Raw genomic sequence first — 21,259 nt, 5'->3', positions numbered from 1 at the left:
AAAACATCCCTAAACTACACAATAAATCAAAATGTGAATCTTGTGAAATCCAAAACCTTGAATTAATTAAGTGTAAGTGTTTGTAAGAGTTAGGCAAAATGGGAAAAATGAGAAACATACATGTCAAAACCCCACCAATCTGACAATATAATATCACACAAGGATATTTTAAATCCATAATTTAATCTCTGCATCATTGGCTTTGCTCAGAATTTTTCAATAGAATGTTAGAGAAATGAGGTTTTTGACAGAGTTATCTGTCCTTGAAATGTTCATTTTCAGTGCATTTCAATGAAATTGTAACTCAATGGGCCTTCATGATATGGAACATCTTATCTGTTTTCCTTGATTCTGATGATGAAAATAGTCAAATTAAACTTTCAAAATGATGTTGTTTTTTTTTCATGCCATGTTTCACCCACTGCTTGATTCTTACGGGGACTGATACTTAACATCTTGTTTTATAGTACCAATTAAAAAGTGTAAACCAGGCCTATCCAGGTACTTGAGTATAATCTGGTAAAAAATTTGAAACATTCCTTATAATTTAATTTACAAAGAATGACAGTCCAAATATTAATAATTGATTCATATTTAAAATGTTATATTTTTTTGGTGATTATTTGAATCGTGGACTGCGGACCAATCAACATTAATGATGTTATAGTGCTAAGCCAGGTTATACAATATAATCTGGTTTGCTCAAGGAGAACGAACCAATCAGAAAAGTTGTTACAAATCAAGTTAAAATAATTCATCCTGTCATACACAGGAAATCCGTCTGAGTCATACTTTGAATCAGCCAGATACTTGATTATGTGAAATCGTGAAGAATCAGGATATCTGTCTAAAACAAACATTATAAAAGCATATATCCTGTATAAAGCAAACAAGTACTGTCTAAGTACAGTTTTTTCAAACACCACACAGTTATCAGTATTTGGCCAAACAGGAAACAGAATTGCGATCTGGTGACTTGCGTTTCCATAGAAGAGTGTCAGTAAGGTCAAAGGGTAAAAAGTAAACCTATACTGACTGCGTCGGAAAAAGAAATAAAGAGGAAACTTGTTTTAAGCCAGATAAATAAGAACCCTGTTTGCAACAGAACAGGAGCAGGAGCCATTTAAACTAGCCCATTTCTAAAGCATTTTGAGTCCTGTACTGGTATTATATTTATAGTGAAACCTGGTAAAACCAAGCCCCTGAATAAACCAGAATCCTGTCTAAACCATACCCTGAATTATCCAGAAACATGTCTAAACCAAACCCCGATTAATCAACAAACTTGTCTAAACCAAACCCTGAATTATCCAGAAACCTGTCTAAACCAAAACTTGAATAGACCAGAAACCTGTCTAAACCAAAACCTGAAACAACTAGAAACCTGTCTAAACCAAACCCTGAATACACCAGATACCTCTCTAGACCAAACCATAAATAAACCAGAAAACCTGTTTATAAAAAATCCTGAATAAACCAGAAACCTGTCTACACCAAACCCGTAATCAACCAGAAATCTGTCTCAACCAAACCATAATTAAACCAGAAACCTGTCTAAACCAAACCCTGAATTATCCAGAAACATGTCTAAACCAAGCCATGAATAATCAAGAAACCTGTCTAACCAAACCCTGAATCAACCAGAAACCTGTCTAAACCAAACCCTGAATCAACCAGAAACCTGTCTAAATCAAACCTTGAATTATCCAGGAACATTTCTAAACCAAACCCTGAATAATCAAGAAACTTGTCTAAACCAAACCCTGAATAGGCCAGAAATCTGTCTAAACCAAACCCTGAATCAACCAGAAATCTGTGTAAACTAAACCCTGAATTATCCAGAAACATGTCTAAACCAAACCCTGAATAATCAAGAAATTTGTCTAAACCAAACCCAGAATCAACCAGATACCTGTCTAGACCAAACCATAATTAAACCAGAAACCTGTCCAAACCAAATCCTGCATAAACTGACACCTGCCTGAACCAAATCCTGATTATTTTAGAAACTGGTCTAAACCAAGCCCCGAATAAACCAGAAGCCTGTTTAAACCAAACCCTGAATAAACCAGAAACTTGCCTGAACCAAATCCTGAATATACCAGATACCTGTCTAGACCAAAACATTTTTTACAGTCCCCATTATGTCAGTTCTAGTGCATTTATAATCTGTTTAAACTGAATAAAAGTTTCAGTCTGAAATGCGTTTGGTTTAGTTAAGTTTTACTATACATTTTGTACGTGTATCTGTCTTTTCCCCTTTTTAATAGAAGGAGTTGTTTGAATAATTGTTAGAATAGATTTTAGTACTCCTTTATAATGAGTGCATCCCTTAATAGAAAATTTGTGCAGCTCTTTGACTCCCTGAAACCTGTAAAGCCTACCTGGCTAAATAGGACATATTTTTTTAATTGTACCCCAATGAGTGGATGGTATTTTTAAATCACCTTGTCCATACGTCACTTCATCCCTCTGCCAGATTTACGTCATAATTATCTTGGCACCCTATGGTTTGATTGATTTAACATTTGGTGTGTAGCTTCATATAGAGAGGGCATATGTAAGTGATTTCGTTGCCCTCAGATATCAACTTCCTGTATGAGTGAGGGTATGCATAACACAACAATGTGCGCAACTTCATGTTCTTTTGAATATTTGTTTAAAAAGGTTTCACTGTATTTTATCATACACTGGACAAAGAACATTTCCCTGCTGATTTAGTTTTTAAGGTTGTTTCTAGTGCGACATATTTTGGAAGAGATTAAAATAGAATGTTTTATATCAATTATATTTTTTAACGCATGTTTTTCGGGAAGCCTATTATGGAATATATATGCAAATTAATAAACACTGAACAGAATTCTTGGTCCCCTGTGCGTTTTGAATAGACTGGTTTCATTGTATTTGACAAGTAATTGTAAGAGATTGGGATTGGAATTTTGTTTTGATAATTTTAATTTTTTTTTAATTGCATTTTTATGCATGTTTACATGGGTGTGTAATATGGAAATTTTATGCCAACTAATTAATTTTGAAAGGAATATTGGAATAAATTACATGTTGATATGCACAATATGACAGTCACAGTTAAATACTTGGTTCTTTTATCATTGATTTAATCTTCCCTTTTTGTAAACGCTTACTGCATGTCAATAAGCATTCTAACAGCCATGAGATAACGATGTACAATGAGACTTGTCTAAACCAAACAACCATTGGACTTTAAAACATGTTGGTTACAACAGGTTTCCATTAATCAAGGTTCAAAATACATTTAAATTAATGCTAAGGGACTTCAAAAAGTGTCAGATTAAGACAAGTTTTCAGATGATTCACATTTTGGTTAAGACAAGTTTTTAGATTATTCACGTTTTGGTTAAGACAAGTTTTTAGATTATTCAGGGTGTTGTTAAGACAAGTTTTTAGATTATTCAGGGTGTTGTTAAGACAAGTTTTTAGATTATTCAGGGTTTTGGTTAAGACAAGTTTTCAGATAATTCAGGGTTTAATTAAGACGTGTTTCACTGTAACTAAGACAGTTAAGATGGTGTTTGGTTTATCAAAAATAAAACATTGAGGTTGGGCAGCAGTTTTTTACTTTTAAATCTCCAAATCTGTGAGGTTTAGCCAAATTCTGATTTGGGTAAAAGTGTTCAGCAGGATGAAACATATCAGTGGTCAAATTCTTGTGAAAAGCTGTTTACACATGTTGCAATTAAAAGCCTTTTTTGAGTTTTTATTTGCTAATTTTGATTTTATCATTTTTGAAAATCTTCTCCTGTGAAATTCATGGATAGAATTAAAAGAAAGTTGGTATGATTGTATTTCTTTTTTATCCAAGAAGAACTATGGTCACCTTTTACAAAAATAAGATGTGACCAATTAAGTCAGCTGAGTGATTCAGGCTCTTTAGAGCCTCTATTTAAAATTTTGATTTCAAATCAATATGGAAGGCAAAAAATGCATTTTATCAAATGGAGGAGTAAAGGGAATCAAGTTAGTGAGCAATGCTCACAGTTTTTTTCATAATTTACTGAAAAAACAATAGGTGTTAATATGCTTACATATGGCTATGTGCTCAGAGTCACATCATCAAAGTGCATAAAAATTTTAACTATACTTTCTACAACTCCCGAAAGCCAGCTTATGAGTTGTCAGTTATTTTGACCAACAAATTTGAAAGTTATGCCAGACTTACAATCTAACAGTTTTAATGTATAAATTTTGATCTTTGAATTTTTTTTCTTTATAAATAACCATGTTTTTGATTATGCATGAGATGTCATGGCCTGAATGTAAATCAAGCCATATAATGTTAGTAGTTGTTTGATCTGGACATTTAAATGTTAAATGCACTATCAAGATTAATGGTTCCAAGGAAGCAGTATTTCCCTCTCCCCCCCTGGTTTAGGGGAGTGAAACACCTAAAATTCATGACTTAATAGACACATTGTTACTTGTACTTAAGTAAGTATTCCATCATGGCTTAAGTATTGTGATCCCACTCAATGATCATGTTATCTATTAAGTAAAAAGTGGGCTTTGGTTTAATAAGGTCAGTGACTTTTCCTGCTGAAAATAATATGATTAATAAGGCTTGACCTATGAAAACCTGAGCTAGATACAAGATAAAGAGTAATCAAGGGAACAAAGGTTATAGCGGTAATCAAAAGAATGCAATCCAGGGACAAAGACCAGACATGGAAAACAGACATACACAAGAAAGAACATATAGTAAATAAAATAATACATACAAAGTAACAAAAGCAAATGAGCAACTCGGACTCCACTAAAAACTGTCAGCATGGACCAGGTGCACCGGTAGGGTAAGCGTCCTCTGCTTTTCTAGAAACACCCGCCGAGTTGCTCATAAAAAGTTAAGTCCGGGGTAGACAAACGAGGAAAGGAAAACTATGACCCATTGAATAAATCAGTTTTCATGGTGCAGATGGATACACCATAACGACCCACGAGTTCATGATGACGACCATAAAACTTCTGTAGTGATGACTTCAATCTTGTAGCAACATAACCCTGTTCCAGAAGCCTATTTGTTAGAGTTTTAGTGCGATACAAAAAGTCTGCGTAGTTTCGGCAAGCTCTGGCATAACGTATGAGTTGTGATGTAAACACTCCATATGCAGGTGCCGAAGGGATGTTGCCACAGATGAAAGGAAAGTTGACAATTCTGAATGTCGTTTGTTGTAATGTTTGGTCAATAGTTTGCCTTTACCATCGATTTCTAAGTGTAGGTCAAGATATGAGGCTGACTTCACAGTGTCTGTAGTATCCTATATCTCAAGTTCTTTTGGGTAGATGCGATGTATCAAATCCCCGAAATTAGGATTGTACGTCATCTAAATAGCGGAAACTGAGATTGAAGGATCTAGCCAAACGATAAGAACAGGTAATGCTGCTGCACACTTCTAACAGCCCCAGATAATGTGAGAATTATCACATATTCAGGTTGCGGCTATGCTTTGCTAATGGCCTCCAGGCTGTAGAAAAATGGGGTATAAGGGGATATGTGGTCTATAACTGTCAAGATTGTTTATGTGGTCTATAACTGTTTCTGAACAAGATATAAAACTGATTTGGTGGGTTTTTGATATTCATGCATAACCTTCTGCCTGATTTTTAGAAAGCCTGCTAATTCCACTAAATAAATGGGAAACAGTGACTTGTGGACTTTACTCACTAAACTCTCCGCAAAGCTTTTTATTCCCTATAGGGATGTGCTTAACATGTCAATGCGTGCAAATTCATGTTTGTTGATAATTATCAAATTAGTTAGCGACTACCACCCAGTATCAATATTACAAGATAGTTATGCTGTATTCTGAATAGAATGTCATCAAATTATCACTTTATTGGGTGGGATTTTTATCAGGCTTTAATTGGAAAAGTGGAAGTACAATTTTATTGAAAACATTGGTCCCAATTCATGTAATTACCATAAAAATCCATAAAAGTATTTTATCACAGAGCTTGAAATTGTTTCGTGATGTTCATATTTCAAATATCGTGTGTTACACCCTTTTTGAAAGTAAAAGGAGAAATGAATACAGGCTAATTATGTTAATGGTTTTGTGTGTATTGGCTTGATATTGTTAATCCCAGTTTATCAGAATTTGTATATTTGCATGGTGTTGTCAGTGCCAGTTTACTAGAATTTGTATATTGGCATGGTTTTAATAATGCCAGTTTACCTGAATTGGTATATTTGCATGGTATAATTAATGCCAGTTAACCAGAATTGGTATATTTGCATGGTGTAATTAATGCCAGTTTACCTGAATTGGTATATTGGTATGGTGTTATTAATGTCAGTTGACTAGAATTTTTATATCGGCATTGTGAAAAATTACCCATCCTACATTATTTTTACCTTGATGGTTAGTTTACCCTAGTTTCATTTAACTTGCTCAGCCACCACCCCCCCCCCCCATCCCCCTCCCTTCCAACCCTAGGGGTTTATATTATCACAAGTATCTAGAAAATACAATGCAGCCAGGTGGTAAAATTATCATAGGGGTCAATATTATTTCACTGTGGTAAAATTTAGATTTTCATTTATATGTGCAATGATTGTAATTCTGTACCAATCCATAAGAAATTAGACACCATGGAAATTATGATGTTTACTGTATTATGTCAGTATCTGTTTCTGAATTAAGTAACAGAATAAATTTTGTGGGTTTTTGACATGAATGTATCATCTCCTGTCTAATACTTCTAAAAGACTGCTACCTAAATATTGAATAGAACAACAAACTTGAGAATGTATGCTTTTATTTCAAAAGATAAATGATAGAATATCAACAATATGTTTTTCTCAAAGAATTGATTATGTACATGTATCACAGATATTTTGTATTAAGTGTGAGTATTTGTAAGAATCAGCCAAAAAGAGAAAAATCTTCATCTTTCTCTATTTGAAAAGATCTACTAGATATATGCAGCACTGGATATGCTCTGAATTTTTTCAATTTTTTGAAATTATATCTCAGTTTACCAAAGTCATATTGAAAATCTTGCCTTATTTCCTTAATTCTAGTGGTGAAAATAGTCAAATTTAACTATCAAAATAGTGTTTTTTTTCGTACCATGTTTCAACCACTGCCTGATTCTTACAGAGACTGAAACTTAAGAGTATAATTTCCTTGTGTTACAACATTCACCAGAACAGTAGTGTTTCAAATTATAGGAATGATTTAGGGTTGTTAATCTGAGAGTTTTCTTGTTCTCTGAAATCATGTGGACTTGTATGGTAAGAGAGAAGGGACAATAAAGGGGTTTATATAGGCATTAATTTTTAAAATATATTTTATTTATGATTATTGTTTTGAAAGAAAATATATAAAATATATTCAATTGAGAGAAAAACCATTTTCTTCTTATTTTTATTTATTTATTTATTTTTTTTTTGTGGGGGGATGGGCAGGACAATGATGCAATGTTTAAAAAAAAACAGGATGATCAATTGAACAAATGGGTAAATCCAGGACAGGCTAAAGTAAAAAATAAAAAATGAGATCATGCACTTGGGGAAAAAAATCCAGGACACAACATTTGATCTGACTGCCCCTTCTACAAATCAAATGTTGGTTTGCTCCCTAGTGAATAAAAAAAATGCATGTGTTTGGTTTGAATCATGATGTTACAATATTACATTTTTTAGGTTTAATTTAAAATAACCATTTTTTCGAAACTGGATTCTAGCAATAAAATTGTCCATTGCTGTGTTTGAAAGCAAATTTAATTTGATATTTTAGCGAACGCTGACAAAATTGGGCCAGTTGTATCCATCAACAGACAAATAAAAAAACAACACTATTATTTTGAAACATAATCTTTTATCAGTGCATCAATCAGTAGGTGTGAATGTTTATAAAATCATATAGTTTATTCAAATTAACTTCCTGGTGCAATGAACCTGTTGTTGAATATAGAATTGATCATTTCCTTTGATTTTAGAAATTTTAAAAAATGTAACAAAACTTTTTCCTGATGATAAAAGATGATAAATATGTGAAATGCAGAATTGATGTTTTTTCTCAGTATTGTATTTTTCATATCATGAAAAACGAAGGTAATCATTCATGATTTTTTTTTATAATTTAGAATTTTTTTAATACAGTAATAAAAAAGAAGAATTGTGAATAAAGTAACTTCAGAATTGTTTTTTTTTATAAACATTGGAATAGGGTGGAAGGTCCTGGGCTCTTCCAAATTTCGAAGCAACAGTCTACTTTAGGTTCTGGGAAATACTAAAAAGCTGACATTATATTTTCAATTAAAGCAAAAAAGAAATGGAAATGGACAAAAGTTTTTTAAAGTAGGGCAATGAATGACCTATTATTTTTACACTACAGTGAAACTTAATTGAACTGAACTTCTTTTTGAATGAAACTTTTATCTGGTTAAGGCGGGTGTTTGGATTATACAGATTTTACATGCAGCAGAACTGATTTACCAGGGATTTCAAAAGTGTCTGGTTTGGACAGGTTCCCAGGTTATTCAGAGCTCAGTTTAGACAGGTTTCCAGGTTTATTCAGGTTCAGTTTAGACAGGGTTCAGTGTAGACAGGTTTCCAGGTTTAGTCAGGGTTCAGTTTAGACAGGTTTCCAGGTTGATTCAGGGTTCAAGTTTAGACAGGTTTCCAGGTTTATTCAGGGTTCAGTTTAGACAGGTTTTCAAGTTATTCAGGGTTTGGTTCAGGCAGGTTTCAGGTTTATTCAGGATTCAGTTTGAAAGGTTTTGAGTTATTCAGGATTCATTTTAGACAGGCCTTACTTTAAACTTTGATTCTGTTTCTGCTTTACTTAAATTGAAATAATAATATCTGCTTTTTAGAAAAGAACTTATAACCTTTGATCCTTCACTGAAAAACTCCACAACATTGAAACTTTACAAATAAAGGCTTTAGAAAAATTTAAAATATTTCAAAAGAACTTTGTTTTTTTCAAAGTTCAAATTAAAAAAATGAAGAATAACAAATTATTTTGATGTAAGCTACTGAAAGTGTAATTACAGTAAGGTAAGAAACTGATGTCTGCATTAAACCAGCTTTGTAAATTTTGCTGATAATGTGATTTTGTGATAGTTTTGTGAAAATTGTGTATTGATAATATTAAAAGTTTTACAATGGAAGTTCTACTCATAGCTATTCATTTATTAGTCAGTCCCAATAATAAAAATCTTTCTTAAGTTTCTGAATTTAATGCAGTACACACACACTATCATTCCACAAAAAAAATGTTCTTTAATTGTAAATGTTGCAAATTGTTTGGTTAAGGTCTTAAGTACTTAATACTTTGATGAAAAGTGGAGGGAAATATATTTTTATTCTGGCCATATTCACTTTATTAATTACTATATATCATATATGAAAATTAAAATGTATGTTTTAATATATGAATTATTATATTGCATACCCTATATCACCCCTCAGGCTATATCACATCCCGAGACTAATATGGCAATATACCCCATATCATGCCCCTACTTGGAATGCACTTGAAATGTTGTTAAAATATATGATATAATGATCATGGCATGTCAAAATCCATATCATATGACATATTAACCTGTGACTTATCTATCACCCCTCAGGCTAGTCGCCCTTGGGTTCATGTAGGAGTCTGGTTGATATGGTACATATGATATATATTTTTGCATGTAGTATTCAGTACAAGTAATGAATACCATGTTTCTAAGTTGAATTAGAGAATTCTATTGTTGATGTATTGGGAATGTTTCTATTCACTCCTAAAGTTGTCACTCGTTTCCGTATAATGTTCTTGAAAGCTTTTCTGAAATCTTTCCGAAATATCCCATATATCATTGGGTTAACAACACTTGATCCAAAAGCAAACAGACTCGCCATTGTGTTGACTTGGCCAGGAATTATGGGATTCACAACAGATACTTTTATCAGTTTGGTAACACTAAATGGTGTCATACACACAAAGTAAGCACAAACAACTATCAGTAAACTTCTCACAGTTTTAGCACTTGCACTTTGCTTTTTTACTTTCTTCTTCATGTCCTTGTCTTGTGTCGTTTGATAAGTTACGGCCCATATTTTCATCTTTTTCTTAGCCTCTCGAAGAATTTTTATGTAATTAAAGGCCAGTACGAGTCCTGGTCCCAAGAAACAAAGTAAGAATGCTACAACTACATAGTATATTGCGTCATCACCTTTCTTATGCCACTGAATGGCGCAAGTAATTTCCCAATAATCGTATTCGACCCAGTCTTCAATGTATGGCACTACTGCAAATGCCACGCCTTGTATCCAGGACCAAATGATTGCTATTGCTAAAACTTTGTTATTTATACTTTGAATATATGTTAGTGGGAAAATGATAGCATAGAGACGGTCAACACTAATGAAACACAGAGTCATCATAGAGGCAATAATGAGGCAATAGTTGGCAACACATATAAGATTACACAAAAAATATGATACTGTATGGGTGTCCGTCACGGTCGCTATAAATGTTGATAACATCACTGTTGATCCATTGAGCATGTCTGTTATGGCTAGATTTATTACCAATGAGTTGGACTTGTCTTCACGTAAATATGGCGTCTTTATCACAGCTAGAACAACCAAGATATTACCACAGACTGAGAAAAATATGAATGCTATCAGAATTAGTCCAAGAATAATGATAGTTGATATATTTCGAATATCATTCTGGGTTGAGTCGATAGTCGAATTCCCTGTCGTATTCACCATCTTCAGTCAAATGACATACATTCCTTATTTTCACATTTAAACATTTGATTTTATTGTCATTTTAAAGTAAAATCTATTCCATTTGTCATTGTCAGTTCAAGGAAAAAAAATCGCTTTTGTCAATTCTCAGGCATCAATGAAGTCCATGTCACTGTTAAGTCTTTGATATGGTGCTTTTACTATTGTTGTTGTCTGCTGTTCTTAAGTTTTATTTTATCCTTAACATGAGAATTGCATCAGAAATCCCTGGTAAAAATCAAGTCCAAAACACAGAATTATGTAATCTTCATTGGAACTGGCTTATTATTAGCAATTAATCTGAGAAACATAGCATGATTATTACTTTTGTTACAGCGAAGGTGTTCCTCCCTCTAACGAACTGTAACTCACTCCTTGTTAAATCTGTTAAATCCGCTCAAATCTCTTTTTATATTTCCTGATTCTATCACTTTTAATAGTAATCCTTTTGATAAATATATATTATAATTTCCTACTTATTTATATGCCTTTATTTTACAATAGTTGCTGTATTTAAAGGATATTGTGATGATATATTTAATTTACTGCCCAAGGGACAATGACAGTGCCTGAAACAGTAATCATGGTAATGTTGCTCCACATTTTTATTCCAAGATATGATGAGTATTTTCCTTGTGAAGTATTGAAATTATCGTAACACAAGGTGACTTGAGAATATTTTCTTCCTTACTTAAATATTTTAAGTAGTTTCCCAAAAATATAGTTGGTCGAAATTGATCGTTTTATGATTTAAAAACACTTCCTTTCTGAAATGTGAGACGATATTCAAAATCTGTGTGTTGTTGACAGCTTGTCAAACTGTAAGAGACCTGTCAAAAAGTCTATACTTATTGGTGATTTCACTGTTAGTGAAGTTTGACGTTTTTAGCACATTTTTTCCTTGTCCAATCAGTGTTTTCTGTTTTTGAGTAGAATAATAAAATACTCTTTCATTAATTTGTAGATATATTCCTCTGAACAACCATTCATCCAAGGTAGTAACTGTTATTTATGATACAAGCATTATTTATTATTCAATTTCATGCTATATTGTGATGTGGTTTGATCTCTATCGAGTTTTTGATCTAACGCTCTTTTGTAAAAATTGCTTTTCATCTATTGGTGTTGTGTCAGTTTGTTTAATATCCAATTTGCAGCAAAGATTACATTTCTTGATGGTTTTTCTGCTAATTGCACCAGAAAAGACTCGTTAGTTTTTCAATAGCGACACATGATTTATAGTCTGGGTTTTCCGTGGGAAGCCAATCCACAGCTAACTTTAGCAGATACTGATATTGAATTCCTATTGTCTTGTCGTCATTTTTTGTGTCAAAAGAGTCATTCTAGAGGAAATGGTTAGAATTACTGGTAATTATAAAAACTGCTCACATGGAACTATTTTGTAAACAAGTCATTTATAAACTTTTAAAGGTCTAGGCTTTTTATATAGTGCATATATATATTTGTTGAACAAAACATGCCCTGCCATGTAAAACAATGCATCGTAAGTGAAATCCCTGAGTTTTTGTAAAAAATTAGTTTATTGTATAATTAATCTTCTCCTTTTACAAAATATTATTTGAATGTGGAATTATTTTGATTAGAAAATTAGTATAGAAAGTATTTTGTTAGTCATGACATCATACAAGCGTGTAAGCTAGTTCTTCTTGCCATTTTTTATTTAACTAGCACTTCTCCTTAGCTATGCTGACATACTTAACACTCCTAAACAAGTTAATTTCTACTGTCAGTTTCCAAAATTAAAAAATAAATCAAATTTAAAAATTATTTATATTTTCTCACATTTTTCTCCAGGTAAAATTAACCCCCTGTTTTTGTAATCTCTGGGTTGCCCATTGCTAAAAGTAGTAAATATTTATATAAATAAATGTGGATTTACCTATCTTCTCGTGGTGTCCATTAGGAGTGGTATAGTCATGCCAGATTGTTCTGCACATGAATTTTTAGCATGCCCAATTATTTAAATAAAAACAAGAAGACCATGCATATAAAACTGCATATTTCAGTATGTTGTATGTCTGTTTCAAAGAGACATAACTCTCATCATATTGTGTCAACTGTTTTTTTTTAGAGTTCAAGTTTATTAATATCATGTTTTTGGAAATGCATACGTGTGTCAGCTGGGTGAGAAACTAAGGTCATTATTAATGCTCCTGATTTAAAAAAAAAAATTTTAGCCAAATACATTTGAATTTAAGAGAGACAGGTTAAAATTGAACAAGTTTTGTTTCTCATTAATGGTCAGGATTTAACAAAAAAAAAAATTATCTTTTTTTTTTTTTGGGGGGGGGGGGGTTATAACATTTAAAAAATAAACAATTATGGCAAGCTCTGTAATATAAATTTATGGTATTGTCAAAAATTTTTAGTTTATTTATTGAAAAAATACAGAGCATAATTTTGCTCATAATTGATTTTGCATAATTGTGTTAGATACAATTATTATGTTTTGGTAGCATTATCTGTGTAAAATAAGTCTATCTTCATTGATCAGGAGAGAAAAAAATCAGTTGGAGGTGGCTGAAAATGATACTGACTTAATTGGATATTTTCTAAGATTTGAATTGAATAAGAATCCTTTAGAAAATAGCAATATATTACTATTCAAACTATTTAAAAAAAATGGGGTCCATAGATTTTTTACAGACTGACTCAGACTACTATAGATTTGTACTAAAGCTTAAGTTATAAACCTGCTTTAGATCTCAATTTTTTGTCAATATTTCAATAATCATGATTGATTAATAATCTCATGTCTTACATCAAAAAATTTCCAATGGAAACTGTCAATCCAGCTTTGGTAACTATTTTTAAGTTGGAATTTTCTTTTGTTCATTAATTAGCAGGTTTCTGGATTAAATGTAATCTGTAAATTATTAGAGAGTCACACCTTTCATTAATATATTGTGATATGATTGTAGGCTTTGTTATGTTACAGAGAGTGTCAGAACATGTCTAGCAGTGGCTTTCTCTCTTTATAGATTTTTTATTGTCATTATATTGTCTACATGTCACTCAGCTCAGCTTTGTGGCATTCTGTATCTTCTATGCAAAATTACACTCCATAATAAACCCAGGGTATTCTTGTGTTTTTTTTTTGGACACAGAGGACACTTACCCTACTGGTGCACCTGGACCATGCTTCCAGTTTTTAGAAGAGTCTGGGTTGCTCAATTATTTTTGGTTTTTTTTGTACATATTACCAATATTTTGGTTATGTTCATTGTTGTGTGTGTTTTACCAATCAATTCTTTGGCCTTGGAGTATTTTCTTTTGATTTCAGCACAAATCTTGGTTCCCTTTGGTTACTCTTTTCTCACATCAAACAAAACAGATTTTTTTAATATGGTACTTATTAAAAAGCAAATAATGATAAAAAACCATTCAATTCCTGGCTTTAAGTAGCACTTTGTACCTCTGAGATTACTTTTGTATAATACTCTCAACTTCGATATTCAGTTTTAAAGACATAATTTGATTAATTACAAGTACTAGACCTCATCGTGAAAAATAAAAATTGAGATAAATCATTTCTATCCTAATGTGCTTTATCCAATAAATAATGAATGGTGTTCTAGGTATCTTATAAAATGCCAGTGTAATCAGGTTATAACGATATTAGTTGATTTTTCTTTTCTAGACTGAAATAAAAAACATGAACCTTTGCAAGAATCAGGCAAAATGGGAATCAAATCTTATTGTTGATTGATTGATTATTGTTTAACCTCCTATAGAATTGTTTATGGCAGATATTTCATGCATTTCAGAATAAGAACTTTTGACGAATTGAATAAACCTGTGGCCTCTATCATTTGAGATGAACAAGCTTAAACCTGAGAACGCCAAGGAAAATCTGAAACGTGCACACAAAAACCCCTACAATTTGACAATATTCTTTCATTCGAGAAGGTAATCATTATTTGAAAAGACCGCATATTTATTTTTGTAAATGGTTGGAAATTTTTTATTATGTTAGATGAACACAATTATCTGCCCATGAAATGTACATTTGCAGTGCATTGCAATGAAATTATATCTCATTTACCAAAGTGATACAGAAAATATCTTTATTTCTTGATTTTTGATGGTACTTTAATAGTCAAATTATACTGTCAAAGTACAAGGTTATTTCCATTCAATGTTTCACCCATTGCCAGATTTTTATGGCAACTGATACTCAATACTTTATCAAAGAGAATTAGATAGAGATTTTGAATTAACATATTGTTTCTGCTAATGGAGATGTTAGATCAATGGACATGTTAAGTGCAAAGTATGGTTCAGTTTGTTGACCTGTTTTTTCTTTGTTTTGTTTTGTTTTGTTTTTTTCGCCAATTTATGGTACACTACAGTTATCATGATAGCATGTCCTACATCCTACTCAATGTACCTCAAAAACAAGATGATAGATTTATTTTGAAGTTTTGTTTTGGGAAAAGAAAGATCTTTTGTTTTCTTATCATTTACCTTTCATTTGCGAAGTTACTGCACATATAGTAAGATTTCATGTATCATGTGCTGTGTAGCACAGCTGTTTATTTGTTACAATATTTAGTGAAAATCATTTATCATTTAAAGAAACATCTCATTCCGAAGCTGCTAATTAAAATTTATACCAGTGCATATTTTTTTAAATAGAGGTGTAACAGGTCTCATTCAATAATGAATCATAATGGGTTTTGGTCAGAACAGAACATGTTTTAAGCTGACATTTTTTTATCCCAGCGGGGTTGTTGTCTCTGTGACATTTTCACCATATCCATTTTTGTTATTATGTATTGTCTATCCTGAATTGTGATCCTAGAATTTTAAAATTAGAAAAAAATGTCGAAGTTCCCACTCAATGCAGACAGATTGATTTCAAATTTTGTATATGGCTTTATATAGATAGGGAAGTATTTGGTTGCTGTCCTGCATTAACTTCCTGTATGAGTGGGGATATATCTAGCAAATCAACCTGAACAACTTCCTGTTTAATATACACAAAATTTGTCCCAGAGAATATATACTCTGCAATTACTGTAGAAGTTGTTTTGTTCATTAGGAACCAGTTTTCATGGGTAATTAGTGTAAAAACTTTTTTGTAGTTCCTGCTTGCATGAAACTGAAACTGAAAAAAAATAATGATTTTATCACCTTTCTATGAAAGAAACATTGGCCACAAGCCCAAAAACTCTTAATCCATAAAAAACCTTTAGTATCATGACAACAAAGTAATGATGGTGTGTGTAAAAAAACTTACGTCCTCAAGGAATGATTATATCTCTTTCACTTTTGTGGGAAGACATTTCCATCTGTGTACCCTGTGTACCATGCTTTTTTAAGCACAAACCTTAGAAACTACTGTATCAAATTTCATGATTTTTTTCTGATAGTTTTGATATGATCTGTAGCTGTGCATGTTGTGCATATTACCAGGAATTGAAGATCAATTGAATTTTGTGGGATTATATCCCTTTGAACTTTGGTATGAGGGAAGGTATACAGTTTTTAAGGCAGAAACAAACATTTTTTGTCCCTTTCGTTATAGTGTTAGTGTACTGTATCAATCTTGGTAGTTGAGTCTGGGTTTTACAGATTTTTATGGTTGTTTTTTTTTTTTTTTTGTTGTGGTTTCCCACCACTGTCATAGGGAGAGCTTTGAGCGCAAACAAGCATGTTTAAACCACCCATGCTTTGTGTGCCTATCCCAGGCAAGGAGCCTGCAGTCCAATGGTTTTCATTGTTTTTTTATGTTCATTGTCGTTAGTTTATCTTTTTTTCTATAGATTAGGTCAATTTTAGTCTTTTGTGAATGGCTTCAATTCATTCATTTCTGGGGTTTTTGACAGCTTATGATTTATGGTATGGGTTTCGCCCATCATTGAAGACTGAACCTGTAGAAGTTTAATTGTTCCTTGCTTGACTGTCTCATTGACAAATTAATTTATATCACTTCTCCTATTTTTGTATTTGATTAAAATTGCATATTAATGATAATTTTGGACCAGATTTTGAAACATGAATGTCACATTAAGATCTCTAACTTCAGTCACCTGAAATATTAACAGGTCCTGAAAATTTAATATTTAAATATATAAGATTTATACATTTTAAGTGGATGTCTTTTTAAGAATAATGCAAATTCTGTAATATGTGATACACCTACAAAAAGGCTATGTATTTTTATTTTTGTTATTAAGTTGCTTCATAGGTCTGTTTGATGAAATGTATAATAATTCACTCCAATCTGTCTGCTCTTAGGAGATAATCCACATTGAAAATCCAATAGTTACTATTGTATTTTAGTGTCATTTACAAAGTTATCACCCTTAATTTTGAATTCTATAATACATTCTGTATAATTGTCATCTCCTATGAACAAGGGTTATATGAAAAAACACATGTTACTTTCTGTTTACTATGATATTTTATACAAAATATCAAAAATAAAAAAATACATAAGCTTTCCAGCCAGCAATCACATTTTGCATGATTCTTATATGGAGTGCTATTTTAAATTACCCGCTACAGTCTATTCTGAATGTGTTACCTTCCATCTGACTGAGTTACCTCCCATTACTGTGCTTTTACAGTGAAATCTATCAAACCTGAACCCTGTTTCTGTCTTGAAATTTGGTCTGGTTGAGACAGGTTTTCTGTTACCATAGGTTCAAAGTACACTTTAACTGATATAAAGATCATTTACAAGTGTCTGGTATGGACAGTTATTTTATATTTCAGGGTTCTGATTAGACTAGGTTGTCTACTTATTGAACATTTTATTCTCAGTCTCTTGTATATTTGGCAAGACTCCTCATTGAAAACATTAATCCTCTTCTGAAAGAAGCCTTTCTATTGACAAAATCCCTGGACAGTTCGGGAACTTATTCCTGGTATACATCTTTAAAAAAAATATATTTAAAGAAGATAATATCTTGCAAGAGATTGAAAACTGTAAAAACCTTAATGACGTCAATTTTGTAAAGATCCATATAAAAAGATCTGTAGAGAAATATAGATTACTTATGGAAAATAAATTAAAAAGCTATGATGAAAATAGCAAACTTTCACTATATAAAAATATAAAATTGTCTTGATAAAGAATTTTATTTAAACTTTCATGACTTATACATGAGAAAATGTTTTACAAAATTACAATTAAGCGACCACAATTTTGATATAGAGAGGGGGAGATAAAATTCCTAGGGAGCATTGCAATGTTATTGAAACTGAAGAACACTTCCTTATACAATGTAATTTATATGAAAACTTAGACATAAACTTCTGAAAGATTTAAATTGGAAATTTGAAGACATGACTGTATCTAAACTACTTAATCCCTCCTCTAAGGAACATGTAAAATTTATCGGATCCTTTATGAAACAGTCATTAGAACTGAGGGTAGAAGAAAAATAACTTTTTTGATGTTCTACTTTAAAAAGTCTCATATTTGCATTTGTCATTATTGTATGATTTGTGATTAATTTTGTGGTTGGCTTTTGTTTGTCACAAACATTAGTATGTTTACATGACATGAAAATATTTGAATTTGAATTTAAATTTGATTGGACAGCTGGTATTGTATTTTGATTTCTAAGTTAGAAATCCAATTTTGACAATTTCCATATTTTTGTTGTCCTTGTGTTGACCTTAAATTCTTAAGAGTTAGCCGTCTTTGTGACAACAAGCTCAAACTCCAAAATTTTAATGAACTTAAAAGCAATCATTGACATGTTAGCCAAATTCTGCAAGCCAGCCACATTTTTACTAGTCACGACTGTCGAGTTGCTGTCAATTTCGAAAATTGATTAAGTGATAGTTGATTCATCACTAAGTTCACGAAATATATGCTACCTAATTAAATCGGCTTGAAATGATTTTAGTCAAAGTTACACTCAAACCTGTCTTACCAAACATCTGCATTCAGTAATAAATTGTCTTAAAGGACTATGATAAACATATCCTTATGTAGTGCATTATATGGTAAATAAACCTGAATATAAAGATCACCTGTCTTTTGTGACATAGATTTTACTCTTGGAAAGCCCCTTTATGCAGGTTTCACTGTAGATAATTGACTATTTTTGGGATTTTATTATATTTAAATCTAGAATGATTTTAATGTTTCAACTATTTTGATGAAGGTCTTAGAATCAACTTTCCAGTATCAAAATTTCTAAGTAAAACGTGGTGCTGCAGGTGGAAATAAGTCTAAACATTTTTAGAGGGTTTTGAGGGGGGTTATTTAGAAGATTTTGATAGTGCTTGACCAATTTAAAGCTTATTTTTAACAGTTTTAAATGTTTTTTCTTCCAAGGCAGGGATGCATCCAGGTGAGGGCGTAATGGTCTGATGCCCCACTTTTCAAAGAAAAAAGCAAATATCTATCATAGTCTGCTTAATATTGTATTGAATTTGGAAATTAATCATATTTATTTACTAAACATGTCGTAATCTGGTCTCCTTTTATACTGATTCTGGTAATTTACCCCCACCCCCTTTCATGAAATCCTGGATCCACCCCTGCAAGGGGCGTTGGGGGGTGAGGTCATTGTAACCCCCCCAAACCCCCCTACCTAATGGTAAGTGCTATACATTATGTAGGTGTAACCTAGCTCATAGAAGTATACATGTATGCTTAGCTATGGAAAGGGCCAGATTTAAACAAGAATATTGAAAGAATTTATCATATTTGTCTATCATGAAATAATGGTGAAATTGAAGATGAACATCACTTCTTTTCTATGTGCATTCGCTATACGTCAAAGAAAAATATTTAATGTGACAAACTAAAACTGAAGTGCTCGCTTTCTCTATCAAAACTTAATTTTACAATAAAAGACTTATATTACATTGGATAGATTTGTCACTTGCTTTAAGTTGGCTGTCCTACCAGGTCGTACTTGACTTGGGACGACAAGTTTGAAGGTGAAGTTGACCCATACTTTAAACTTCTGTATTTGCCCTTCCTGTCAGACTGTAATCAGATCCCAAGTGATTCTAAGGTTAAAGGTTGAATTTATTTATTCTGCAACCATTCTATTTAAGCAGACAAAATGCATTGACCATATATTTACAAATGAAATATAGTCATTAACTGAATATAATGCTCTGTTGTAACATCACAGATGTTACATTGTTTTGTGGTTGCCAGGATGTTTCTTAAATAAAATACTTTGTTTTACTTGCTTAAACATCATTTTTTTTTATATTTTGTTATAAAAACGATAACAGTGCACTGACTTGACAATACTTTGATACAAGAATTCCTCTCAAACCAATTAAATGCTCACTGGGCACTGCCTCACATTTTCCTGCAGTTCTAAGCCTCATTTGTATATCAGTTAAGTAGCAGTCTATGTAAGAATCATGCAAAATCTGAAAAAATGTGATGCATCCCAAAGAAGGCTACATATTTTTATTTTTGTAATTAAGTTGTTTTATGGGTCTATGCTATGAAATGTGTAATTATTCATTCAAATCTGCCTGCTCTTAGGAGATAATCAACATTGAAATTCTAATAGATTCTATTGTATTTGAGTGTCATTTACAGAGTTATCTCCCTTAATTTTGAAATCTACAGTGCAATCTACATAATTTTTATCTTCTAAGGACGTGGGTTATATGAAGAACTGAATATATAAATATCAAGTCAACACACTGTTATTGTCTATATAAATTACTTTTATGAGGACTTCATCCCATATTAGCAGGACTGTTAGATTTTCAGGTCAATATTAATTAGGGTGCATGAAATTCACAGTAGTTTAAACCCAGTCACAAAATGAGTGATAGGTCTCACTATATTGAAATCACTTTGTACATCTGCCTGTCCCAGTATCGTTTCAATGATATCCTTTTCCAATGGATGGATTGATTTCAAACTTAATATCTAGAGCAGATTTTGTAAGGGATTTCAGTTGCTGTCTGACTTCGTGACACAGGGAACACTTATTGTGAAAACTTGTGCAACTTGATGTTATTCTAATAAAAAATTGAAATAGTATTAAATTGAGGTCAGTGATCGAATTTAAGGGGAAATACTCGCTAAATGCAAGTTGAAATTCATTTTTGCTAGTAGAAATTATTTCCACTTGCTAAAATTTGCTAGTAAAATTCTATATGTCGTACAGGTAAAGGCCAGAAATAACCCCAATAACTTAAATTTAGCAAGTGTAAATTTTCAGTACTTGCTAAATTTAGCTAGTGGAAAAAATTTTAAAATTCAGTTTGTGGAGGTATTTTGTATTATGAAGAATTCTCTTTATTAATTTTGTGTATGGTATCTACCTTACCAAATGTACCAAAGTTTTCCTTGAGTTGAAATAAAACCAGCTTATACCCTTAATGCATCAGAAAACTAATAATCATGATCTTTGAAATATAATGGATTTAATTTGTTAAAACTACAGGAGGTATTATTCAAACATCTTTTGTTAATTTGAATTAGATATACCTGAACAAGTTTGTTTAGAAGTAGCATCAGACATT

General features: G+C 32.0%; 2 protein-coding genes across 5 annotated transcripts in view; one reads left to right on the top strand and one right to left on the bottom strand.

Moving 5' to 3' along the window:
* Nucleotides 1–21,259, top strand: part of LOC148610775 (uncharacterized) — a 56,204-nt gene that overhangs the window by 19,291 nt on the left and 15,654 nt on the right. The gene's annotated exons all lie outside the window — the stretch shown is intronic.
* Nucleotides 9,567–10,892, bottom strand: LOC148610776 (octopamine receptor beta-2R-like). Its single transcript, XM_088596138.1, has one exon. It carries the CDS (start codon nt 10,745–10,747, stop codon nt 9,716–9,718), a length of 1,032 nt encoding a protein of 343 aa, XP_088452264.1. The 5' UTR covers nt 10,748–10,892; the 3' UTR covers nt 9,567–9,715.

Source organism: Perna viridis, chromosome 8 (assembly GCF_037379345.1).
Source record: "Perna viridis isolate PV_CMFRI_1.1 ecotype Kerala chromosome 8, ASM3737934v1, whole genome shotgun sequence".
NCBI classification, from domain to species: Eukaryota; Metazoa; Mollusca; class Bivalvia; order Mytilida; family Mytilidae; genus Perna; species Perna viridis.
Note: the sequence above shows the minus strand (reverse complement) of the source record. Positions and strands in the feature narration are given on the sequence as shown.

What these genes read in the sequence shown, in the direction of transcription:
- LOC148610776 (XM_088596138.1), bottom strand. Translation starts at nt 10,747, where the DNA reads ATGGTGAATACGACAGGGAATTCGACTATCGACTCAACCCAGAATGAT.